Source organism: Lineus longissimus, chromosome 1, assembly GCF_910592395.1.
Source record: "Lineus longissimus chromosome 1, tnLinLong1.2, whole genome shotgun sequence".
In the NCBI taxonomy this organism is placed as follows: domain Eukaryota; kingdom Metazoa; phylum Nemertea; class Pilidiophora; order Heteronemertea; family Lineidae; genus Lineus; species Lineus longissimus.
This window is the reverse complement of record NC_088308.1, coordinates 6,945,176-6,972,917: the sequence shown is the minus strand read 5'-3', so window position 1 is coordinate 6,972,917 and position 27,742 is coordinate 6,945,176. Positions and strand designations below refer to the sequence as shown.

Genomic DNA, 27,742 nt, shown 5'->3' with positions numbered 1-27,742 from the left:
AAAGATGTCAATTGTGACTTGGACTGTAGGCAGGTTTCTGAGCTGGGAGTGCTGTGATGATACACGGTTGAAGCCAATTTGACTACTCTAGATACCCGGTGGAAAACTAGACCATTTTAGATACATATTTGTGCTGCCATCTGATGTGTCTTCATCAAATACAAAACTGTCCCCATCTCTGCGGTTGCTCTTTGGAGTACAGTGTCAGTGAAGATGCATTTTGTTCCACATGTATGGAGTCTTACAACCACGGTGCCTGACCATTGGGCAATGTTTCAAGTCGTGTCTCATTCAAATGCCTCATTAGCTCACCTCTGTGGGCTAGGCGGCCATCTTGAAAATTAAACAAAGTCAGATTGCAACCAAATTTCATGAGATTGTATATCTATGTACTCTCTACAACATCCTTAATTTTCAGTCAAATCCACCGACAAATTTAAGAGGGAGGTGTTCTGATGGAGAGGTAAAAGTGAATGGAAACAACAAATTTAGGACAATTACCAGTGTCCTTGAGAAAGAGGTGTCCACTTAAGAGAGGTTCCACTACTTTTAAAACGTCTTCATTCTCCAACAAGGGAGACAGTGACATCTGTCCATGGGACTCATAACCAATGATAGTGGTGTATAGTAAGATGTCAGACAACGTGACAGACAGGAGGCAATAGGTGTGTTGGCGTTATCTCCCTGGGAAGATGTCCAGACTGGCAACTATCGGGGCAGAGAACTGGCCAAGGGGTGCAACACCAACCAAAATCCTATGAAACAAAACTCTGACAACTCTGAAGAACAGCTAACTTCATCATCACTCCAGGCGAGTTTCAAACAAATTGGAAGATGAGGTTGATAAACAAAATGAATGATAAACAAAGTACAAAGTGGATATTTTTCTAATTCCTACCTTGAATCCTCCAGATTGAGGGCGTCATAGTTGCCATAGATGCTCGTCCAATAGGAATCGATCTCTGATTCGCCAACAGGTCCCGAGTCATAATCATCAAATGTGTATTCAACTGGACAAATATCGTAGCCGTCTTCTTCACTGAAATAAAGGTAGAATTCATGATAGATATATGTGAAATGTACAGAAAAATTCCAATGGTAACCAGTAGAGTTCCAGTGGTAACGAGTGGAATTCCAGTTTCACCTTAACCAAATAGCAATATAAAGTCCTGTGACTGGAAAAGTAGGCCTACCTAGAGGATGAGGTGTCCTCTATCTTAAATGGAGTCCATGTCTGAGGGAAAAAGTCAGAACAAGGAACTTGGTCTAAACACTATCACACCACAAATGGCTAATGTTACTACAAAACATTAAAACATTCAAAGTTAAATAGCTACAAATGTAGATTATCATTTAGGGCCTGTTAACTGACATTTTGACCCCTTCCTTTCCTAATCACGTCATACTCTTGTAACAACTCTATAACAAAACAACTCTCACTTTGGCTGAACTCGAGATTACCCGGCCTGATTATCCTCAGGGAACTCCGTATTACAGTTCTGTCTTACACGAGTTACATGACCCACTGTAACCACAATACAGGTTACTGCAAACCGGGTCATGTTCACCAAGCCAAAACTTTGTGAATTTTCTCATATTTCATCGAGTGAAGACAAAATGCCACGAAATTCTTTTTGAGTTTTTCCAACCCAAAAATACCTTATTGCAATTTCTATTTTGCTAATAACGAATAGAAAATGCCTGTGAAGGTTAGGCATTTTACAATATTTGTTTCAGATCCCTTTCAAAGGACGTGGCGCCACAATGAACGTAAAGTGACTTGCCCAAGATCCCAATTGATAGGCCAGAGTCTGCGACTTTGTTTGGAATAGAGTATGACCAATGGGGTCCTTTGAGTACTCTCATGACTGGGTTGTAACACGCAGAAACCGGCAATTCTGCTGAAATAAAGTGCTGCCATCTCAACACTTTTACAGGAAATGTTTCCTCTAAAGCCGTCTTAGTTACACGCAACGTTTTTGTTCAACTACAGAAAGTCATTGCAATAACAGCTTTTAAAACAGGGCTATTTATCAATCATCGTCAAAGACGTGCAAAGTGACGAAACCTGTTCACGTCTGATACCGAATTATGCATTCGATCATGAATGGAGATATTTGACAGCTCACGATTCATTAGTTAGCATATTATTAGTCATGTATCTATTCAGCTATTTAGGTGGTTTATCTATACGAGAAAACATGTTAACAACATTGGGAAAATGAGTCTAGGCCAGACTCATTTTCCCAATAGCCAGTGGCCTGAGGTGAAGATCCTGATTCTCGAATCCAATATCCTGATGGAACCTCTGTCTTGATTTTCCCCAATGATTTTTTACTCTATCCCAAATCCCAATGGCCATTTGAGGGCAATTCTTTGGCAGGGTGAAAAGTAAAGTGCCTTGCCAAAGGTCACAAGTGATGGGTCAGTGTTGGGCATCAAATCCACTTCTTAGCCACTGGACAGTATCAACTCACCAAATTTCATTGACATGATCGGGGAATATTTCGTCAAGGTTGAGGACCTCAGGTGCCTCGTCTACCGGCGACAGATCCAACATGGCGTCGTCGATGGACATGTGACCCAGCGCGAGGTGTGGGGGTCCAAGCCCACTCCACATGGCCTCATTCATGGGAAGAATCTGTAATAGAGAAAGGATCGAGATGCAGTTAAATCACAGAGAAGAAAACAAAATTGGGAGAGAATCCTAAAATCTCTGGAAATTACATAAAATATCCTGGATTTTGTTTTGAGCATTACTCCACCAATCATTATCATCAGGGCGGTTGTGATCAGTAACTTATCAGGGATAGTTATGTATATGGATCATTGCAATGTACACAAAATTAGCCCTTTTCTACAGAGTTTTATCCGTATATAAGGATCTGTGATAAGTCGCTGTTCTCAACCACCCCATCATCTTCAGGCATCATGGCCCACCTTCTTTGTAATATCATTTTTGTCACATCTGTGGAGTAAAAGTTTTCATAATGAGTTTAAAGGTTTCTGGTTAATATTTGGTGATGATATTGGCAAGGTTGATCTAAAAATATTGAAAAGTTGGTTTTTTTAACTTGCACGTCATGATCTCTGTAGGGCATGTCTACATTACCCAGCCCACTGAACAACCATAAACCGAAACAGATAAAAGACTGGTAGAAGATCGTAGGCAATTAGGGCTGTATTATTCCCCAACATATAATTCATATATCATCAATATCATTCATATCAATGTTGGACATGCATGCTATTCTTCGTCACGGCAAATTATATACCAACCACGAGACCACTCAAGGAGCTACTTAAATGTACTATACAATAAAGCAGAGTGCTTGATTAACCAATTAAGAGTATTTCTAGGCCTGCTTTCACCTGTGATCTCAATAGAGATGACACCTTGAATATCGTAGAGATTGGTACAACCAGCTATCAGCTAGGTGGAGCATGTTTTCTAGATCAGTGGATGCATTTTTCATCAAAATTAGTGGAAACTTTCTGAAGTTTAGGGCCTCATTTTACTCAAAAGCTGGTGATGACCTATTTTATACTTTCTGTTTCTGAACAGCCCAAACTAAGCAGAAGAACAAATCAAAAGCTCAGACCCAACTTTTTAGTTCAAGGAGCCAAGTTTGCGTCCAATGGAAAATGTGAGAAGCAAATGGTGGTGTCACTTCTTCTTGGAGATACAGCATTGTTGTAGACACACAGACAATAGTTAAATGCCTAGTTTACACTTATACTTGTATATCGCATCTGGTCTACCAATCTCTAACCCACCCCCAGGGCCTGTGATTAGAGTGATGTCCATTCCCTAAAGGAGGGATATCATTGGCGTGAAAACACCATTGATGAATTCTGAGTAAATAAGTAGAGTATTGATGTGTTTGGTCAGGCCCAACATGTCCTACGGTGGTGTTTCTGTATGAATTTATTAACATGATCAAAAGACATAGACTACATTGAGATTTGCAGTAATGAGAAGTACACCTATGTACTCTCGCTCATAGCCTGGTGAGTAACCTGTCCAAAGTATAACAAGCCCCGTAGAGTAAGGACGCTATTCAGCAGAAGGAGATACACCGCTTTGATTGATGATGACAATGACTATGATGATGATGATGAGGAGGAGGAGGAGGAGGAGGAGGAGGAGGAGGAGGAGGAGGATGACTATGACAATGATGATGGCAGTGGATGCAGGATGATGAAAGTGACAATCATAATGATGATAACGATGATGATAATGATGATAATGATCATGATGATAATGATGATGTCAATGATGATAATGATGATAACGATGATGATAATGATGATAACGATGATGAATATGATGATGCCAAAATAGGTCAAAGCCAGGAATGAACAAACTTGCCAAAAAATGATGAACTTCGTTCATCTACAAAACTTCACAGGCAAAGGTCAATACATGGCAATTCCTTTCCAAGATAGTAGATGTATTTTCAGTTATAGTTAAAAGCATATCAATCAAAAATATTTTCAATAGCTCTTGTTAACAGACAGTATGGCTCCACAACAGGTGAATCAAAAAGCCACTTGCGGCCAGGTTTCTCACCCTATCCGAAGTGTCCGACTTGACTTATTCACTGAATGGAAATCAATAAGTTTATTGAAATTGAGTGTGAATTTTTAAGTGCAAAGTTATATGGCTGTGGATGTTCAATTGATTGACGTGTTGAGAATTCTATTTCAGCGTTACAGAGGCTGTCAGACGTCATGCCATGCTCGCTATGCCATTTTCTGCAGTTTCGCTATATCACATAGAAGGTCGGAGGCCAGATAAACATCAACAGAAAATCTTTTGAGTCATTGGTTGTTTTAGAAACTGGATACAGTCCAAATCACGATTGACATCCCTTCATTCACATTCACACTAATTGGCGCTTCATTTATGGCACTACCCAGCGCAGATGGTCAGCAGCTAGATGTTGTCCAAACACTAGGACTGACCGCCACTGTGCTTTGTCAAATCCCTGGTTTCTAGTACGTGTGTTCGATAAACTAAAAGCTCAAACACCAGTTATATTTACCTTATAATAGCATTTAGTTGCCATTTTTAGGAAGAAAAATGACTGATATTGTATACATAAATCCTCAGAATGTTAATGTTTAGTCCAACACTATTATAGCAACTATTGTTGACGAGCAGCAAAAATCAGAAAAACCAATCACTTGATTTCAGACACTTATCGAGAAATTTTGAAAAAATTCTGCAGACTGTATCCTTTCCTTCACAAAAGTCACTGAAGAATGAGACCTATAAACACGAAGAACTCATTCAGTGTGAAAGGCAACTTCCTCAAGAGTTTATCTTCTTCAAAGGGTCCAGGAGAATGACAAAAAGACCACTAATTCCATAAGGACCCTATTCACAGTTTGACACATCCTCCCTTTGGGGACGTGCAGCCACAGACTCAAGAGGTTTAACTTATAAAACGAGTACAGATTAACTAATGAAATGAGTAATATTTCCTGAAGTGGTTTTTCCAATAGAAGCTGAACAAGTGAAGAAATCATCTGTGTATCCTGAGTAGAGTCAAGGGGGCTGGGTCACCAGTGCAAAACAGTTGGGTCCCTCACTCGCTATGACTCCCCAACCAAGAAAGTATAAGGAAATGACAAACAGTGAGCGATGCTTGGAAAAATATTAGCCCACCTGGGGGAGGCAGACACAAAAACATTAAAACAACAAACGTAAATTTACCTTGGTTACTAATTAGGTAATTAATTAATTCTTGGCTGGACAGTTTTGAGGGACCCTGCAGCCTTTACGCTAAGGGTCATTTAACAAGATCATTGGCATCCAAACAGAACCACAATGGGCTAAAAGTCCAGATGCAACATGCTAGGCAGACATAGCATGATTTCAACTAAAAATATTTTTCTCGCACAGAATTGTGTCAGACAATATTGTTTGTTTTTGGAGACCAACTCTAATTTCAACAGTCCAAACTGATACTTATTAGAGTAAATAGCTGTTTTGAGGAATTATCAAACAAATCTGTTGCTAACTCATTTGAATGTGTCTCAATAACTGTGCCAAAAAGATGGTTTCTTGCCTTGATTCCTGTTTTATTTTGTTTAGAGATGGATTTATCAATATTAGCATAAGCAGGAAGGACCTTGGCACTTGGAATAGAGCTATCCCCTTTGCTAATATGTTCTTGGTTTCTTTTCCCCAGTTACATCCCAAGGACGTGTTATTCGACAACTCTCTCTGTTCAGATCTATAAAATTTTATTTCATATTGCATCATAGCAGAAATCACTCATTTGCAGGGCGAAGGCAAAACATCTTCTGGTGCAGTATTTTTATCAAAATGACCTCTTATAAAGGTCAAGTAATGACAGGCACTAAAAAAGTTGTAATATAGATCTTGTGCCATATATAGCACTGGTACCTAGACTGTCACTATATATAGAAACAACACATACAATGCTAAAGGCTACCTAAACAATCTATCAGGGTGGGGCTGATCGTTGCTATGGTAACTTGTAAAACATTGGATATCGATCCCTGATCATCAAGGTACTTCTGCAATGCAACACGACCAGGACTGTCATTTGAGTGAAGAGACAATTGTTCTTCTTCGCACTTAGATGAGGAAATTGGAGTGCATGGTTTATCTGCATGAGTCACGATCATTACGTTCAATGACCAAACTATATATATTTAGTATGAATCCCTCGGGGGGGGGGGGGGGGGGGGGGGTAGAGCAACAGAGGTGACACATTATCATCTAGGCCTAGTCGAGGTAGACAATCTTCCAGGCTGCTGGTATTTCTTTTCATTGTAAGATGAGTCAACAGATGTAGTCTATACACATGATATGAATCTGAGGGAAAAAATCATTTTCATCTCTTCATTATGCCACACCAGAGCACTGAGAAGGGCAGAAGTGTAAGAAGGTTTAGAAAGGAAACATGTGGCTGTGGTACCGCCAGGCTGATGACTTCTCTTATTACCTTGATGATGTTGGTGGTCGAAAAACACACCAAGCCATTTGCTGGTTTCTTTCAATTCTAACCATGAAAACGAGAGTCCACCATAAGGTCATACAAGTGCGAGAATATCATACGGAATAACAACTTGCTTGTGTGCGAGCATATGGGCGTTATCCAGAACCGCCTCTACATGCTGCACATGCTTGGGTGAACCGTGTCCATGATAATTATGCTGCCAAAACCTATTACCTCAAAAGAGCTGATGGGTTTTTGATTATGGGGCATACAAAATATAAAATCTGTCCTTACGAGGTACCAGTACACAACATATAATTTGCGCTACATTTTAATCAGTCATGATAATTGGCTTCCAGTGAGCTATTATCATTTTTCTTAAATAACTATATTTATTGCGGACTTCTTAATGATATTGTGGTACACTCCTTTTTACTGTTTTCTTTGAAAGGGCGAACAATGTAGCAACATGTTTCAACCCAAAAGCCATTCTTCCACATTTCATTAATTCAACACCTCTATGAGCCTTTTAAAATTCTCGGGTGAAAATCATAGTTCCTTCTTTCATCGAAGACAGGTGGGTGCAATACTTTCATTCAAATCATGAGAATTTCACTATCAAACATATCCCAGCAAAGGCCCTAATCTGATGGAGTTGATTGATACTCTATTTCCACCGATCTATGATCAATTTTGAATATTCAAGTCGAGCCCAACAAGATATTGTAAACTTGGTCACTTGATGCCATCAACACGTTCTAATTTGGATAGACAATAGGCTGGTGTCAACAAGTCGTCATGACCTCATGTTCTTGGCCTGTGTGGCAATTTCAAATAATAATCAAAGTAGTCTTTGATTGGTGAAACTCGAGTATTTCAGAAATATGGAGAAAAAAAACAAGTGATTTCCAACGAAGGAAAACACATGTTTTTTTGCAAAAGTATTGATCGAAATGTCACAGAGCTGATCGACACTTTTTAATATAATTCAGGCACTGTTACACAAACCTGTATTAATTTCCTCGCAATTAATTTCTCCATTATTTCAGGTTATTTCGAATATTCTCCAGTTTGACTGAAAGCCATCCATTCAGTTCCTGTCATAAGAGTACTTTATGGTGCCGAGAGCGAGAGGATATTGGGTGCAGTTCAATTCGTGTACACATACACTCTCGATAACTTGAAATTTCCAGATATCTCCTACAATGACATTCCTAATTTTGATCCAACAAGAGTATAACATTCTCACATCAGGCATGTAGTGAGCTTTTTGGTCATGGGGGGGGGCAAAACACCTCTTTTGTCCTCTCTCAGTCTAATGAAATGGCCAGGGCCATTGTGCTCACCTCATGTGGAGGAAAGATGTATAAAGAGCATGGTATTGTGTCATGTAGTGTTAGGTTTGATGTAGGTCCAAGCAATTACAATTTCCCCAAAATGGCAAATTTACAGTACATTCGACCTCTGTGACCTTGAAAAGTAGGTCAAATCAAAGAAGACCCGGGTGACACATTGAATGGTTGTTAGAATTAGATGTACCTATGATATAAAATTGGTGCCAATCGGGCAAGTCATTACTAGGAATAATGGCATTTTGAAGAATTTAGGATTTGGCCCCCTCCCTGGAGGCCAAACGGCAAATCAGATCGCACCAAACTTCGGTACCTAAGATCACCTGACCAAGGGGTACATGTGTACTTAATTTGTGATCAATAGTCATTGCAGTTAAGAAACGTGCCATAGTTACGGCCTGACGGCGAATTTACGCCATTTGACCTCTGTGACCTTGACAAGAAGGTCAAATTAAAAACCTGTGTGACATATACTGTATGGTGGTTAGATGTACCCATGATATCAAATTGGTGGCAATCGGGCAAGAAGTTAAGGAATAATCACATTTTTAAGGTTTTTGGATTTTGCCCCCTGGTGGTCAAGTGGTGAATCATATTGGACCAAACTTCGGTCCCTGAGATCACCTGACTAAGGGGTAAATGTGTACCAAATTTGGTATCAATAGTCATTGCAGTTTAGAAACGTGCCATCGTTACATCCTAACGGCCAATTTACACCATTTGACCTCTGTGACCTTGAAAAGGAGGTCAAATCAAAAACCCGGAGGATATATGATGCACCTTTGCTAGAAGTACCTACCATATTTTTTTCAAAATTTCCCGACTACTATTAAGGGAGATATTGCATATTTTCACTTTTAACGTTTGGCCCCCTGGTGGCCAAACCATGAAACGAATCGGACCGAAACTTGGTCTCCAAGGTGTCATTACATAAGGGTACATGTGTACCAAGTTTCAACTCAATAGCTCTAACAGTTACGAAACGTGCCCTGCTAACGGACGACGGACGACGACGACGACGACGACGACGACGACGACGACGACGACGGACGACGGACGCCACGGTATGGGATAAGCTCACCTCTGCTAAGAGGTGAGCTAAAAATCGGCCAAAATCTTCATGAAAAAAATAATTTTTTGGGTGACCTTTCAGAGGGGGCATTTGCCCTTTGGCCCCTCTAACTACAAAATGTAAATGTGGTAGTAACTATATCAATCCTATTTTTGGAAAAAATGGGAGAAAAACCGGAGCTCACTTCTCTCCTAACAGCTGAGGAGGGGCAACCGATCGGAGAAGAAATGAAATTCTATTTTTTTTATTTGCCTATTTTCCAAGAAGTGTTAAATAAACTCCACGGTTGCTGAAGCTATTGATTCTTACTGGATATGACACTAAGTCTGCTTTTTAAATCTGCTTATTGTGATGATACGAAATGTAAACAAGATCACACTTATCACTCTGCTGCAAGTAACGGAATAAGGAGGATAAGTCATGCTGTGTGGATCTGATGAAAAAATCATTATAGACAGATACTGATATCCCACAAAATGTGGTGAAAACCCACAAAATGTTGTGATGTCCCACCAAATGGGGTGATATTCCACAAAATGGGGCGATATTCCACAAAATGGGGCGATATCCCACAAAATGGGGTGATATCCCACAAAATGGGGTGATATTCCACAAACTGGGGTGATATTCCACAAACTGGGGTTATATCCCACATACTGGGGTGATATCCCACAAACTGGGGTGATATCCCACAAAATGGGGTGATATCCCACAAAATGGGGCGATATCCCACCAAATGGGGTGATATTCCACAAAATGGGGCAATATCCCACAAAATGGGGCGATATTCCACAAAATGGGGTGATAACCCACAAACTGGGGTGATATCCCACAAAATGGGGTGATATCCCACAAACTGGGGTGATATCCCACAAAATGGGGTGATATCCCACAAAATGGGGTGATATCCCACAAAATGGGGTGATAACCCACAAAATGGGATGATATCCCACAAAATGGGGTGATATCCCACAAAATGGGGTGATATCCCACAAACTAAAGCAAAATCTCACATGATGTGGTGACATCCCACTTCATTTAATTGATGTCCCACGAACTGGTGTGTGGACCCAAATAAAATTTGGAAAATTTGCAAAGGCTCTGTGATTTAGGTGTGGTTACGCAGCAGTCATTCTTAGACTTTCTCCAAACTAATGACTCATAAACTGCAAAGAATGGTTGTAATTGCCAAACCTGATGGGGCAGAATTTGGGCAAAATATTGTCATTCTTATGATCCCAAGTGGAAGATCGCGTCATTAGATGAGCTATTTTTACATCATTTCTTGCTGACATTTTGTCGGAAAGGCAATGGTGCATAGTAGACTTTCACTGTTCTCCATGAGGGTATAGGCAGAATGTCGTATGCAGTCCAACATGAAACCTCAGGGTTATTGACCCACCACCATTCACCAGGCACCACCATTTTGGCCAGAACTTGAAATCCCAAAGCAATTTGAACTCTTTCAAAATGAAGTGAACGCCAATTTCAAGGATGGGATTCTGTTCTCTGGAAAACAAAGAACTGACCCCACCCTTGAAGGGCCCACAGAGACCTCCCAGCCAAAAATACCCTTTGACATCATACTTAAAAATGCTTTTCTAAAACTACTCCGGACTTCTTTCTCAGTAGGCCTGAGTCTTTCTAAGTTACTCTGTCCTTTAAAATACACCTCTGTTTACAAGTAATATTTACAGTTGTTTTCATAACATTTGCTAGAATATTTGAATAGTTTCAAAATCAAATTTACAATGACCATTATGTTATTAGGATTCCTACTGACTGTTGACTTTCAAAGTTAGGTAGAAACACTGCATTTAGGTTCATGGAATTCTGGCAGGATATGTCGTCCATTGATTTGGTAAAATATTAACTGTTTAGGTCAAAACCAAATCATAACGGAGAGAAATATTACTACTTCCAAATTGTCTTATTAGTGTGGCACACTTTTCTTCCTGGATGGGCCCAGTGACTTTGATGTTGGCCGGTTTCTGTTCTGTACCACTTTGGTTAGGCACCAATTCGATTTATCAGCCTCAGAGTGATTCAGTTTTTGCCGGGGAGGAGCCCATCTCAAGCCACTCTCTACTTGGATGGCGTCTTTTTATAACACCTGCCCTGGCAGATACCGGCAGATACTGGCTGACCTCCTGAGACACGCCATTAAATCGTGCGAGAGAGTCAGAAGGACAACTGGCATTTCTAATTGGTCTTGGTTTCCTTGCATGTGTGACTGCACTCAAGGCACCAGGAGTGAAAAAAGACAGTTTTCAGAATGATGGAAAAAAGTTGGCAAGCAGACCATTGTACAACTGTCAAGTGTCAACAAAAAGATCATTTTAACAAAATACGTAAATAGTGTAATGACATCTATTCAAATATTTGCTTTTTGTCATTTCAAGATATTTGCTTTTTCTCAAATCAAACTGAAGATTGAACTTGTCATTTTCAAAAGAGGAATACTCACACTCTGTTGAGCCTAAAGCACCATTATCGACCAAGAGAACAAATAATTAGAATTCACAAATTGGTAAGAGGAGCGGATTTAGACTTCTGTTGGAAAATATCACGGGTTCAAACCACGATATCCATTTAATATTTGATATCGATAATGATGGTCAGTGATTGACAGGTATATTGTTAAGTGCATTTTAATGGTCTCAATTACAAGTCGTTCAATGTGAAAATACCACCAGAGATGACATATGTTTATCTTTTTTCTTATTCTCCAATTGAGCGCACAAAACGGCTGAATTGCTGAATACGAAAACGGTGCAAGAGATAGCTCTCTTGACAAATACTTATAAGCTTTTTAGAATTTTTTTCATCGTGTAAATCCTTTCTGAATGGTCGAAGACACCATAGGCGCCACATATCTGTTTATTTCAGGTCGTGATTTTCAACACGGCCGGTGTGATTTCTTCCTCTTTAACACTGGCTTTTGTGAGCACTCATCGTTGCGACCCAGTTGAGATTACCGACCTACATGGGCGTTGCTGCTTTCATATCACTTTAGCATTGTGACCTGCAATCATATTCGCATGCAACAAATACTGCTTGTGCGCAGCGGTCATCGCAGGTTCTGTGGCCAAAAAGTGGTGATCGCAGTAACTTGCGCTCAATTCCAGCAATACCAGTTTTACCTGCAGACAAGAGATCTTTTTGCCACATAATCACGATTATAATCATATGTCGCAGAAACTTAAATCACTTGCCTGCACGGAATTTTGGATGGGATCCTTTGGTTGCCCCGGCAGTGTCATCAGGTACAAAGGATGTGGCCACAGATCACAAGCGATGAGCTAGGTTCGGGTGCCAATTCATGTTGATCGAGTCCAAATTTTAGGCCCCTTGGATTATTATTTCACTTTTCCGAACTGAGCTATCATTTTGAGCAGACCTAATCAATCACTGACACCTACTTCTTCTCGTTAATCATTCCTAAGCTTAACTGAACAAAGAGTGACATGATTTTCTAAAACTATCACTAACAGACCTTTTATTTGCCGTTTAACAATTTGAACCTGATAATGAAGTCCTCAAGTGGTATTCATACTTGGCGTCAAGTTAAACAGAAGAAGGTTGAATATGTTTACATCTTTTGATATTCTAAAGTTATCAGTGAAATATTTTAAATAAGCTTGATAATGACAAAGTATTGGTGCAATGGAGTGTGTTTTGAATTGCAAACATTTTTATAGATGTCAGCAATATTGTCAACATTTTTAAATGGATGTTTAACTAAATAATGAATCGTTTAACATCTTTTTATTGGCAGTTTAACACGATTTCAACCCTTAGAATGAAGCTGTCAAGTGGTGACAATCCTCAATCCTCAGTGCCAAGGAATAGAAGAGGTCATTATAGCCTCCATCAATGCTGAGAATTGATCCAAAGTACTTTAAAACTTGCATCAAAGTTTTAAGTTTTGGACAGATAGAAGAGATTGACGTCTGAAAGTTTTATTGTGTTTTCAGTGAAAATTTTGATATGGCTTGATAAGAAAGAAGGATGACAACAGCATCAAAGAATTTCTTTGGCACTTCTGTTTATCCCAGTAAATGTACATATGTTGGGTTTTTTGGTAGTCAACTAGTCAAGATGAGTTTTCACCAAACTACATCATTCCAAAACTGTACTATCAACAAAAACTCTGCAAAGGCACATTGGTACTGACCTAGTAACATTTCATAGCATTTTACTTTTAACATCAAAATGACCTTGAAATAAGGTCATCAACCACCAGTTGCTATCACATGGGAACCTTTGATACCAGGAGCTTGTTGAGAGGTCCTTTCATGATTCCGCCTTTGTATGATATCAAATAAGGTTTGTTGCACGATTGCAAGCCTTACCCTATCAGAAATCAGGTGATTTGGCACTTTCAGAGAGAACAAAAGCTGAACATGGAAACCTACCAGACCAACACACCTATCACGCATCTCTCAACACGGGGCTAAACTTAGGGCACTTGGAGGAATAATCCTGCTTTATGATGGTGGCTTTTGGTTATAAATATCCCCATGGAACATGAAGTAATCTTTGAATGGTGCTAAATCATTGCCTCGTTGTAGATTTTCACATTTTATGGTCTCCTAGTTTTACAAGTCCAGGAAAAAAGAGGCCGACTTAATTGAAAATTACTGGCATGGAATTGGTTTTGAAGCAAATTGCCAAAATCTAATAAAAAGGGAAGAATATTAAGAAAACGGCATACCCAACCTAGCTGAATCTGGCAAGTCTTGCCCAACCCATTTGCATTTTACACAAAAAAATCAAGTCAATTTTGCCCAACCTAGTTTAACAACACAGATAATCAAGTCACTTTTGCCCGACCTAGTTACACTCAACACCGAAAATCAAGCAAATTTTGCCCAACCTAGTTGCACTAAAACATCAAATCAAGTCAACTTTGCCCAACCTAGTTCAACTTAACACAGAAGAGGAAGACACTTTTGCTTGAAAGCAACCGAAGCCAACTAACCCAAATGTTTTGATTTATAGAGTTTTAATAGAATACAAATCGATAGAAATATATTTATTTTTTGGTTCACTTAGATCTCTTATCGGATCTGCTTAGCGTCATTAGCGAACATGAAAGCAACGATTTGAATAGACGTACAAAGAAGGTAAATATGTGAGAGTATAATTCTGATGCTAGAGCTGATAACATTGATATGTTGACCTCAAAATGAGGCAATCAACTATATATAGTGCACCAATACACAATATTCCCTCAAATTAAGATGACACAACAATCGCTTTAATATTTCAGGATTTTGTACCACAGTCTCCTTCTGGAAGTCACATGTATCATCACAAATTTGTCTTTTTCAGAATTTACTGTACTATTTTCATAAAACGTTTATCTAACAAAAATAAACTGTCTCAACAGGAAAAAGCATTTCCTTGGCCGGCCAAGCCTGAAGTAGACCTGCGACAACATCTTTTTGGTCGATTTTCAACTTGAGAACAAGACATTACTATCAGCTGAATGAATGAATGAATGAATATAAGAATTTCTATAGCGCCTGAATTAAAAGAAAAACTTAAATTCTCAGGCGCTTTACAAAGCAAAACACTCCCTGAAAAGGTGTTGTTTCAGGAGAGTTTTGAAAATGTCTATGGAACCAGCAAGCCTGATGTTGGATGTCACTCAAGTAAACCAACGGCTGCATTAGAAAATTCAAATTCTATCTCCCAACAAAGCATCTGGCACTAGTAATATTAGTCCATAGGTCAACCAGAGAGGGCCAGCAGGCTTGATGCATGGCCACAGAAATGGCCATGGATGGATGAGAATAGGTTTAGGAAAAGACTTTGATATTTGATAAGTTGAGATATTGCAAGCCTTCTAAAGAGTAAGGTGAGGGGAATGGTGTTTTTATAACGCATGATGGACAGAAAATTGGGGTTGGGATTTAGGACAGATGCTATTATTTCAGTCAGGTGAGTCATTTCAGGGTTTTCAGTATGACAAGAAAAGTTTGTGTACTCACCAACGTCAGAGAGGCGTTCTACCCCGGCATGGATCAGATGGATTTGGAAATTCTGACCCGATTACTTCGACTAAATAAGTCCCAATGACACACTACAAAATGATTCTTTCAACTTAAGTTATCAATAATATAAGTTATTAATGGTATTTATCATTTTGATTAATCGCATCTGGATATCATCCCGAGAAAACATGAAAGGGAATGTGAATAGTCATAGAATGCGTGTGAATCGTTTGACAGAAAGTGAGATCCTAGAACTGATAACATTATCATCGCCACCAAAATGGTGCGTTCAACCGAAACATACAAGTATACCAATATTTCTTCAAATCTTTTTTCAATACTCATTCCAAAACATGGTCAATTAGCTTTATGGGTCAACAGCCTCAGAAGCGCAACATGGTCGGTTCGGTAAAGGTTCGTAGGTCAACTTTGTTTACATGCCTACATGATGTGGGTTAGAAATACAAGTCCCCTTAAAATGCAATATTTATCGCAACCGAGCAAATTCCATCTCAAGCTACTATCCACTCAAGACTCTTTTTGTACAAAAGGAACTTGGTTTTATGTCTTATTAAAAGGACAAAGCAATATGGTTAGGTGTCTTTCAAGACTCTTTTTGTACAAAAGGAACTTGGTTTTATGTCTTATTAAAAGGACAAATCAATATAGTTAGGTGTCTTTCAAGACTCTTTTTGTACAAAAGGAACTTGGTTTTATGTCTTATTAAAAGGACAAAGCAATATAGTTAGGTGTCTTTCAAGACTCTTTTTGTACAAAAGGAACTTGGTTTTATGTCTTATCAAAAGGACAAAGAAATATGGTTAGGTGTCTTTCAAGACTCTTTTTGTACAAAAGGAACTTGGTTTTATGTCTTATTAAAAGGACAAAGAAATATAGTTAGGTGTCTTTCAAGACTCTTTTTGTACAAAAGGAACTTGGTTTTATGTCTTATTAAAAGGACAAAGCAATATGGTTAGGTGTCTTTCAAGACTCTTTTTGTACAAAAGGAACTTGGTTTTATGTCTTATTAAAAGGACAAAGCAATATAGTTAGGTGTCTTTCAAGACTCTTTTTGTACAAAAGGAACTTGGTTTTATGTCTTATCAAAAGGACAAAGAAATATGGTTAGGTGTCTTTCAAGACTCTTTTTGTACAAAAGGAACTTGGTTTTATGTCTTATTAAAAGGACAAAGCAATATGGTTAGCTGTCTTTCAAGACTCTTTTTGTACAAAAGGAACTTGGTTTTATGTCTTATTAAAAGGACAAAGCAATATGGTTAGGTGTTTTGCCCCTGGACGCCAAGACATAACAGCATTTATCCTCTGGCTTATTATTATGAGCCCGGTGCTCTAACCCTATGCCGCTCAGTGGTGGCTGGAGATCGACTCCTCTCTCTGGCCAAAGACCCAATTTGTGCTGAACTGTGGTGATGCATAACAGTGTCATACTCCTTGAGGAATTGCTTCTCCACTAAGCAATATGACCAAGTCCAGAAGAAGAAGAAGAAGAAAAAGTTAATCTGAGCAATGATACCTGGCATGTATTTCATATGCATCAGTGAATGCAACAGCTTCATTCTGAGTTCACATCAGAATGCTTCTATTAAATTTGCCTCAAAAGCTAAAGTAAGCATTTCCCCAATAATTCATCTACCCCTCTTGTACGCAGCCTTATAAATTAACTAATGTTATAATGAATTCTTGATATCATTTACAATAACCCTATGGTGAATAAGGTGAATCCTTTCTTATTCGTGTCACGAAGCTAGAAATAAGAAATAAATCTTTAAACTGATCATCTGAGAAAGGAAGAAAAGACAATTGGCTCTTACAATCTCTGTCACAGGTTCATAAATTAGTCAAAAATAAATAAATATTTAATTTCTGAGAATGAGTCATCTGAGACCCCCTACAAATGGAAGTTGAATGCAGTATCATCAGGATCAAGAAATGTCTCCTGGGTACCTGACTGCGAACTTTACATCGGGTTAAAATATTATTGATGGGTGAACTACCAACAGACCTTAGGGCTAACCTCCTGCCAAGCAATTGAACCACAAATGTATAATCGCGGCATCAGAATAAGATGGAGATGATCGCACAGTGCTATTTCACGTCCAATAGGATTTCATTGATACGGTATGAAATGGGCTGATTATGAGATTTGTCAAGTTTGGTATGGGCCTGAACTTGAAATGTGTAACTGTTGGGGTAATCTGTTTTTACAACATGGGAGGTATAAACACTCCAGTTTCACCAATCTAGGACTAGTTGATAATCATAAACGAAGCGAAACAAAGACCATGTGGAGCTTGACATCAGTACCATCAGACAACTAAGCTAACTCTTGGCACACTATGAATGTTAATCCTGAGCACTGTATACACCTTTCCAGAAATGGGGCGCTGAGTGTCCGAAATAGTGATGTCATAAGGGGAAACTAGGCCTTATGGTGGAGGGACAAAGAAGATAGTCATGGTTGACCAACACCTTGAATGCCTTTGATGACGGACAAGGGGGAAAAAGTTAGTTCCAATGCAAGCCACCAATTTCGGGAAGCATGTATAGCTGCAGCTCGGACCTGTGATACTCCCAGAGAGTAGAGCTTGAACCAAGAATGTACAGGCCAATAGCTAGGGGTAATAATGTGAAGCGCTTTGAGCGACAGAAACCAGTTGGATTTAGCGCTATATAAGTCTCATGATTATGAACTCTGTGAGGGAAAAAGTGCCTTGGTTTATCAGACCTGCATGGTTTTGAACCAATGACCCTTTGACTGTGAACTGAATACCTTTACCTACGATATGCCAACCACAACACATAACTTTTAACAACCTTTATGAGGGAAATATGAAATGTCATTAAAAGATGCAGCAGCTGCAGATAAATCCATCATTTTTGGTACCGCATCTGGTCCCATTCATGTTATGAATCCGTCAGAATACAGGACAATAAAGGGGTGGAAAGTTGAAGTATTATCATATGTTGTAGTGATCTGTTTGAAAAGGACACATGGCTAGCTGCTGAGGGATAGTGCAGATGTCAGTTTTTGCCATCTCAATGGAAAACTTGGAAATACTAACACTTTTATGTGATCACTTAACACATGTAGAAGTATGTTTTGTTACTGCAGTACATCACACAGGTTTGGCCAAATTGGGTGCAATATTACAGAATTTCAGGACATGAAAGAGAATGACAAGAAGAAAACTATGGTGTTATCATTCTCCAAAAATGGACACATGTCACACAAATCGCATTCACCAGACCTCATTTGATGTGAAATGACAAAAAGAAACAAGTACAAAATTTAGAATTTTGAAAAACACGTGAGGACGACTTTCCTTTAAAAAGGCATTCTTGCTTGTTCTTCTCCTGTTTCAGATGTTTTTTCTGAAAGTGTTCGAATGATTGACGAATCACATAAAGAAGTTACATAATTGAAAAGCTCAGTCAAACAACATGTGCCATGACTTGCGACAGAGAATGTGGATTCAAACGGGATGGATCGACAACAATCAACAAGAGGACTCGATGCAAATCGGGAAACTTTCAAGTAAAATGCTGAAAACATGGATAATCCTACCTTCCATAAAATTCCAGTATAACAGCTATAGATTGCTATCATCCACAAGTGTCGATAAACCAACTGAAACTACACACGATATGATGTGCATCCACAGACTGCCACCTATAAAATCCCCAGAGAACAATCGAAATTCTCGATCACAATAAGCCGCTAGCTGTTATCATTCAAAGGCCAGTATCTCCCCTCCTACCGTCAGAGGACAATTGCCTTCTAGGACAGGACAATATCAACAATTGAAAGCATCGAGCGGTTGACTCGAGTGCTTAATATGGTCCTAAGATTGGCCATTGTGTCTCAAGGCTAGCAGTCCATGGGTCGAATTCAGGGCACAGGCGGGGAAGTCTGCACGGTTGCCCCCAACTATGGCAAGATGAATGGAAATAAGTTAACTAAACATGAATTATTGACATGAGTTGAAGAATCCTTTTATTCGAATGTCAAGTGTCAGTTACTTTTGAAATGCAAAAATTCTGTCAAATTCTGTGACAGGGGAGGACATTGGTTTGAACTATTTGTTTTGTGGGCTGTTTGTTTCGAAAGGGCGCTACACACTTCCAAGGTCGTATTATTCACTTAGTCCACAATCTTCGGGCAAAACACTTAGGCTGAGAATGTCGTTAAAGACTCCAGTCCCTAAAAGTAGGCTGACTTAATAGCCTCACATTCACTCTGTGATCACCACCACAGGTAGAGGTTCTCACAATGCATCAGACTTGTGCATTATGGTCATGTTTTTGATATCATATACAGATTATGTGATCCGTTTTATCGTCAATGATCTATGATATGAATGACAGTATGTCGACCTGTCCAACAATAACTTAGCCCAGTTGTACAGTCCTGACGGCACGTTTAGCAACCTTAAATACCATCCCCTTCATCACAGGGCAACAAAGAGGTGTTGGGCTACAAAAGGACCCTCAATATGGAAAACATTCATAACACATGGTTTAGTGATCAAGACTTGAAAAGTTTCCCAGTAACATCATCTTGACGCAAGATGACAATATGGAGAAGTCGAGCAAAAGGCTCGGAATGTCCAAACAAGAGAAGACACCAACGAAAGAATGGAATCAGCCAACAGGGGTCATGTAATTTGAAACATCTAAAATATTTGCCGCCCCAGAATAATTTGAGAATGTTGGTGTTGCACTTGAGAGTGGGAGACAACTCTCATGGCTACAAAGGATTCGGAGAATCTGAGAATACTGTTGGATAATAGTTTGCGAAAAGAGAAAAGGAACTGCAAACAAAAGCACAAGAGAGGAAATTTAGAGAAAAGATCACCTGCAGCAAGCAGGTCATCCAAAAATGTTGCTGACCAAAATTTCTGTGGTCAGCTGATCCCTGATACATACATTTTTTTGTCACATACGTGTACCCTGTATTGACAAAAATTCAAAACAGTGAAGCGTTCCAAGGTACACTATGAATTCGGATTTCAACTCTCAAGGTGTGATTCCAGTAGTGGTTTCCCACAGCAGTTTTCCCACTTCTAATGGCTTTGTGCTCAGTTACCAGTGCCGAGCAAAGAACTTTCATCGAAATTAACCCAATGCCTCTGCTTTTGCTAGTGTAGAGCAATCTACAAAAGTTAAAATCTCTACTTGTTAACTGGCAGTTAAGAGCTCCAAATTAAAACTATCATGTTTCTGATTTTATCCATTCTGGGTGACTGAATTAGCAAGTGTGCATACATTTTGCCCTCCTAGCTTGGGGCTATTTGAGATCGTGGCTGATAACCTGACGCTCCAATGAACTTTCACCAAGGGACAAGTTTTCATGATATCAATAATTCCAGATCACTAGCAATCGGTTTCATTTTAGTCAACGTCTTGGACGATGAGATGAGCATAATCCCTTGAACTCCGCAAAAGGACAAAGGAAAAGATTCCTTGTTTCTGTACAGGAAAGACCTTAGCATTCTTGATGTGGTTCCAAGTTCATCCAGTCTATGAATATCATTTCATTAATTCCCCCTGAAATTGCAGCAGAACTAAAGAACTGAAAAGGTTTTCCAGCATTATTGCATTGACTTGGTATTTTTTCTTTCTTCAAACGTGAGATCATGTGTCATGAAGTTGCATGTATTATCTATCAAACCAGCCACTAATGTAAGATTGTCATTTTTGATCATGCTTTCCAATTAATCCCCCAAATCTCTTATTTTAGTGAATATCTTAGTGATCATCTCTGACTGCCATATTTTAAGTTCTTGACCTAGAACTGGCCATGAGGAAAGCGCCTTGGTTCGAAAATTCTCCACAACAGTTTTCCTGGATTAGATATGCCTTAACCCCAGGCAAAATAACAAATCTGTTGGAAGGAGACTTATGTCAAGTTGGTATGTAATTTGTATAGATGTGCATATTGTGGATTATCTCTTGATAAATCCTGCTATTCAGTAATACAAAAACACTGAATGAGGAGGATTGTTGAAAACAAACAATGCTTAGTGGCGGAACACCTGACAACTAATCTTCCTGTCTTCAAATGACGGTCCTTTTCTTAGACAGTGACCTGCCTGAACGAATAATGTTGTGGCTAAACTTGGCGAAAGCATCCTCCCATAGCAGTCATGTGTGTAAGACTATCGTTGTGCTTACCAAATTGTGAGTATGGGGAATATTTTGGGTGAAAATACAGTCACCATACAGTCAGCACTTGTAGCAAGAGAGATAATTGGGAAAGCGACAAAGTGGGATTTTTGTATCAATATCAACACCAATATGACAATCCCCATCCCGCTCTCAAGTATTCTGAAGAGGGACAAGAGCCCTAACAGGCATATTTTTCCCACTTTGTTATAGTACATGTATTCTTTTAGATATCTCGAGAGTAAATATCACCATTTGAAGGTGCATATCACTTGAAAAGCCAAGCATGTCACACAGTGGGCAGTGGGCATCCCATCCTGTACCGAGAGAACAATTCCATGTTGACCAATGTACCATCAGAGTGCATTCCAACATGTTTTGGATAAGAACCTCAGCTGGGAATATAGATTTTGACTTGAGCTGCCATCAGCTCCGGTCATCAGCAGACTTGAAAAGTCGGTAAACTCTTCAATTCTTCGTAAGTTTATCAAAAGGCAAACATGTAAGGCATTTTGAGGAAGGTATTGAAGCGAGGGATGGCAAGGACCACTACTGTCTACTCACCTAAAATTGTTACCAAGCAATCGGAAATTTCTAATCTCTGCACATAATCATCTGAACGTCATCACAAACGCATGGACATGAGTTAGTAACCAAATCAAAAATGTCACTCTTTTCGACTTGAATTGTACGTCTATAAGATCATGACAAAACCCACCAGATAAGACATTAAACCTGACAGATATTATACATTATATAGGCTTATTAATAAAGAAAATTGAATTATCCTTTCATAATGCAATGTGGGATTAAGTGCGCTAAATGGATCAAACTGATTAATAAGTGGTGATCTGTTCATGAACCATTTGTCAATGGTGTTTACTATGATGAGACAAACAAATTGGTAAATGAAATAGCCAGGGGCCATTGTGCTCAACAGATTAACCTTGGATATGATATGTGCTGGTATAATTACAAAGATTCAACACCCAATTTCTGTCATTTGACGCCACTGATAGATAATGTTACTTGGGCAAAAGTTGGTAAATTGATTGACCAATTCAAGGTTATCCAGGGTTGGTCAACTACAAGTGACCCAGTCGTACATGTACCAGTGTAAACCCAGTGTAAGCCTTGTTGTAACCAGTGTAAACCTAGAGGTAACCAGTGTAAACCTATAGGTAACCAGTGTAAACCTAAAGGTAACCAGTGTAAACCTAGAGGTAACCAGTGTAAACCTTGTCGTAACCAGTGTAAACCCAGGGGTAACCAGTGTAAACCCTGTGATAACTAGTATAAACCAAGTGGTAACCAGTGTAAACCCAGTGGTAACCAGTGTAAACCTAGAGGTAACCAGTGTAAACCTTGTCGTAACCAGTGTAAACCCACGGGTAACCAGTGTAAACCCTGTGATAACCAGTATAAACCAAGTGGTAACCAGTGTAAACCAAGTGGTAACCAGTGTAAACACAGTAATAACCAGTGTAAACCCAGTGAAACCCATCTATACAGGAGATTTAGTGCTAATTTCGTTACACCTTAAAGAATATTGATCCCAAAGTCCATGTTTCGGTATGACATGAAATACCTCAGTATTTGTGTCTTCGTACATTTTCACAATCAAAACATTTTGTTGGGCGGCTACTTTCTATTGAAAGTCAGTCCACTCTCAGAACAACTTAATTAGCGATAAAACATTAAAGGTTCCACTTTGTTATAGTTCCATTGTTATGAAATGACTGCTGTGTAGACACATGAATAATTAAGGAAAGTGTCAACTCTAAGTTACAGAAATCATAGAAAATTCATCGATGTTTTCTTCAGTTATTATGGGAACTATTGCATTATTTAGGACAGGCCTGCATTAGATGTCGGGGATTCAATGTTGGATTGTTCCGACGTGGCCCACTGGAACTGAGAAGTATTCCAGGCCTGTAAAAAAATTCCAGCAGAAAAATCTGGATATCTGGACAAATCCTGCCATTGGACAGGGATGTTTACATCTGGGCAGAACAAGCTCCTCACAGAACTTACCACAAAGCCAAAAACGTTTTCCTACAGTTTTCTCAAGTTTTGATGAACTGATGTTATCCAGCGTCTGAGAGAGTTTGATTCGAAATTGATACACTTCCAATGATGTAACCTTTGGACTAGACTCACAGCTTAGCAGTATCTCACTGACTCAAGCTTTAGCAAGTCAGACTAGAATCCTAAGAAGTCCAGAAAGCTTGCTCTCCGATTCAGATCTGGATTGCAGCAAAGTCCAATATAAAAGTTGTAGATATTGGGGTGAAATACGTTATCCTCTTGGCAATACATACTTGTAACCTCACCAAATAGCAATGATCCAATGGACAATACAAATTTTCGATAGTCTTTAGCTGCAAGTGAACTTTCATGGCCCGTCTGGGAAAGTCTTGATACAATAGCTCAATATTATCATTGAACAACAACAAATGGTGATATTATTCATATGGACCTGTGGCAGCTAACACCCAATATTAGATTATGCATACATCAACATCCAGCAAACAATAAGCTACTAACTAAAATGAGCATTCTTAATGAGCAATCCCTAGTCATCCCATTATTACATAACACTAGACAAAGCGAAAACAAATAGCTTACAGTTATTAGTGCAAAGGACCTTGATGGATGCAAATGGATGCAAATTGGTAAATTATGCTGCCTTTTAAAAACATGTTGTGTTGGTGACCGGATTTTGCATTAATCGTGTATAGTATCATAATACTAACAAGTTCATTCTCTGTCTCATAGGCAATAAAACACATTTTCTGTTTCTTGTCTCAAGTTTGATTGAGTGCTGTGTCACAGGCAATAAAAAACATTTTCCGTTTCTTGTCTCAAATTCAGTTAAGCACCCAACAAAAAGCGACTTAAATATTTACAACCAGTGATCATGATTGCATGTGACAAAAATTGCCTGTTTGCGTCGGTGACCTCTGGTGCCCGCGACAAGAATGGATGATCGCAAATAACCTGCAATCAAATCAAGCCAAGCGATGACCCGTTTTACCCGCAGAGGAGGGATCATTTTGTCACATATGACAAAATTTGAATTATTAGGGCAAGATGTCTTCATAATTTTATCAGGAATTTACATTTAGGGTCTGGTAACGTTTCAAGTACACTGTATAGGCCTAATTTATTGTTTCAAATCTCCATTTTTAGTAACAAACAGAAGGGCCATTGCATTTGGATAAAAATTCCAAAATATGTGTGTTTTGAATAATAGCACGTAATAGCACCATAATGGCATACTTAACGGTATTATTTTATTAAGTACAATATAAGTAGAGAAAATATTGCAGCTTTATCCATTAATCTCCTGAGAAGAAAAACACTGAACCAAAAATGTTCATAGAAAAATGCCTTTCAGAATAAATTTGGGAGAAAAATGGTTTAGATATGTGTAGGAGGGGGACAAAGGCTTATGAACAGAAATTCATGGTAGGCTTACATGTTGTAATGTACTTAGCCCCAGTTAAATTTAAAACTCATGGCAATTTTTCAGCCCTGCACAGTGATATTCTATTTCAGTTAAAACCAATCCTAAATTTTCATCGAAGTCAGTAATTTGGACTGAATCAAATTTAGATTAATCTGACCTTAATCAGACTTCTGAAATGTTAACAAAATTACACTTACTCTTTGAGACCCTATGAGAGCGTGGGAAAAAACTAAGTAAGTGCACCATGCATGGTATTATTATTAATTGCAGATTATTTAGAAAAATCCACATTATTAGGTCTACACAAAAGTAACCTACCTTTTTTTGAATCTGTCATAGCAGGTCCAGATTTTTTAACAAAGTAATGCTTTTTTCTTATGAAAATAAACTAAATTGCTCAGAGATATTACTAGAAAATTGTTAGGAATCAAGTCGGATGGCCCATGGGCTGTCACAACTTTAAATCTTGAGGGAACTTTCAAAGTAAAGATCTATTAGGCCAAGTCATAACCCTATAATTTGCTTTTGAAGCTCATCAAGACGTATCAATGCGGAAGACTGCCCCTTTTTATGTTAATGAATAGAGTAGGCCTAGTAGAAAGTACTCACGAGTCCAATGGTACTCTCTTTGGGACAGACTTATCATGACGTTATTCCAGTAAAGAATATGGCACTTACAAAGCCACATCCCACGCAGATCTTCTAGTTTGCACTGTTGGATGAGATACAAAACTTTTAGGTAGGTATCAGTATCGTATATCTGGCAATCACCAGTCCACGTTATTTTCGTCCTGGTCCAGAATTGGATGATTGGTTGTTTGGCACTGCCGTATACACTCCAGACGCAGTGATCCGGCCTCCTCCTGTCGCCTTAAGGAGAGACGATCAGGACGACGAAATGGACCGCCTCAGGAGTCTACCTCCATCTACCTCTCAGCTCATCAAGACTCCACAAGGCTTGGATGACCAATATATCAATCACTGAATCAAACACCAAACATAACCAAGTCCCCCAAATCCCCCAACCCCCCCCCCCCCCCCAGCTCCTGCCTTTAAAGCTCTGGTTCGATTACAATCGGTGTATGTCACAATCAATGATTAAAAACCTTTAAGACCTCTTAAGTTTCAAATCTCATGAATAAATTTAAATCCTGACATTCCAAGAATCATTTCAATAATTACACCATTCTCAATGCCTGGTAAAGGTGTGGCCATGCAGGGCTAGTGTCAGAGGCAAAGTGGTAAAAGCTTATAGAGCCATAAGTAAAAACTATACCCTACGTCATGGGTTCAATCCTGTTATGACACAGACACTGCTCGCTGACCGCCTCTAAAAAAGCACTCTCATTATTAAGTACACTTGGTAGAAATAACAAAACACAGAATTCAACATACATAATCATTTGTAATTTTTGTGAATGTCCAAGCATGCATTCCCACTGCATCATTTCTAAGAGTATGCTTATTTTAAAAGTTTGACAGCTTGTCTAATTATAATATCAGCAATCGAAATTTTGCTGCAGACACTTCTGCTGGTCAACCTTTTGCTACTTTAACTGTAGAACCTCTTTATTAAGGACACCTTTGGCCTGACAAGTACTGTCCTCCATAGATAGGTTTTCTTATAAGAGAGGTCAACACTGAATGGAAACAACCAATTTGAGCCCAAAACTAGTGTCCTTAATAGAGAGGGTGTTCTTAATAAAGAGGTGTGCACTAAGGGAGATTAAACAAGGACACAATAAGACCAGTTTCAGTTACAAACCGGAACTAAAAGTCGACAAAAAGTAGGCAATGCAAAACTTTCGAAATTTTTTGTTAAGTTCCAAAACTGTCAAACAGAAAAGGAAAGGCTGACATTTAAATGGTCCATGCCCCTTCAGTTACCACTTGTGGCAGTTGTTGGCAGAATTCATAGATTTTGTTTCAAGTATACATAAAAGCATATTTAAAACAACATTTGCTAACTCAGAATCAATTCAAAGCTTTGGAAATTGCACATTTTGCATACCAACATTGTAATTATGATTCTGACACCACAGTGGAACTTCACCTTATAGGAGGACACTCTCTCTCTAGTAAGGACACTCATTTTATTCCATATTTGGATTGGTCATTTTTCTATTTAAGTTGGCCCTATAATCAGGATGCCTCTCTAAGGACAGCATTTGCCTGACAGCAGCGTGTCCTTAATAGAGAGGTTCTACTGAGTACATGCAAGCCAAAGCAAAGGAGTTATAACTCCATGCAAATTATTTTAACACAGACAATTTCTTTCTACTTTTTCACTTTTAGAGTAACATTCTATCAATCAAGGTTTGCTTCCAACGATCAAACGTTTGATGCGGCGCCGAAACATAACGCGGAGGTGGATTCAGGAGTTTTAAAAGAGGGGTACATTATACCTCAAGACCCGACTCTACTGTAGTAGCGCTGTAGTAGCCTATCCGCGTCTTTTACTATCGTCTGCTCTACATAAGCGCAAGCGTTGACGCACGTAAGGAAATAATATCAATTGTTTTAAAAAGACAAAGTCTACATACCTTTTCTTGAGATGAAGCCATTCTCCCTGTCTAAATCAACAAGTCTATATTAATCCTTATACGGATGTTATAATCCTACTCCAATGAACTGATAATATCCGACTTATAATACTGCCAATTGAAATAGAGCGCAATTAC

The 27,742-nt window shown here is 38.9% G+C and overlaps 1 protein-coding gene across 4 annotated transcripts in view; it reads right to left on the bottom strand.

Annotated features, from left to right (window-relative positions):
* LOC135487369 (ankyrin repeat and fibronectin type-III domain-containing protein 1-like) overlaps nt 1–27,623 on the bottom strand; it is a 97,055-nt gene extending 69,432 nt beyond the window's left edge. For 2 of the 4 annotated variants that reach the window (XM_064770962.1, XM_064770982.1), the window contains exons 1-3: nt 18,990–19,037; nt 2,478–2,641; nt 899–1,039 (exon numbers count right to left, since the gene is read on the bottom strand). In XM_064770962.1, the coding sequence (XP_064627032.1) occupies nt 899–1,039; nt 2,478–2,641; nt 18,990–19,031 (347 nt within the window). In that variant the 5' untranslated portion in view covers nt 19,032–19,037. Of the gene's footprint in view, nt 1–898; nt 1,040–2,477; nt 2,642–15,400; nt 15,462–18,989; nt 19,038–27,604 lie in introns of those variants that run through there. The other 2 variants (XM_064770971.1, XM_064770963.1) reach the window with 2 other exon arrangements.
* Between the last annotated feature and the right edge of the window lie 119 nt (nt 27,624–27,742).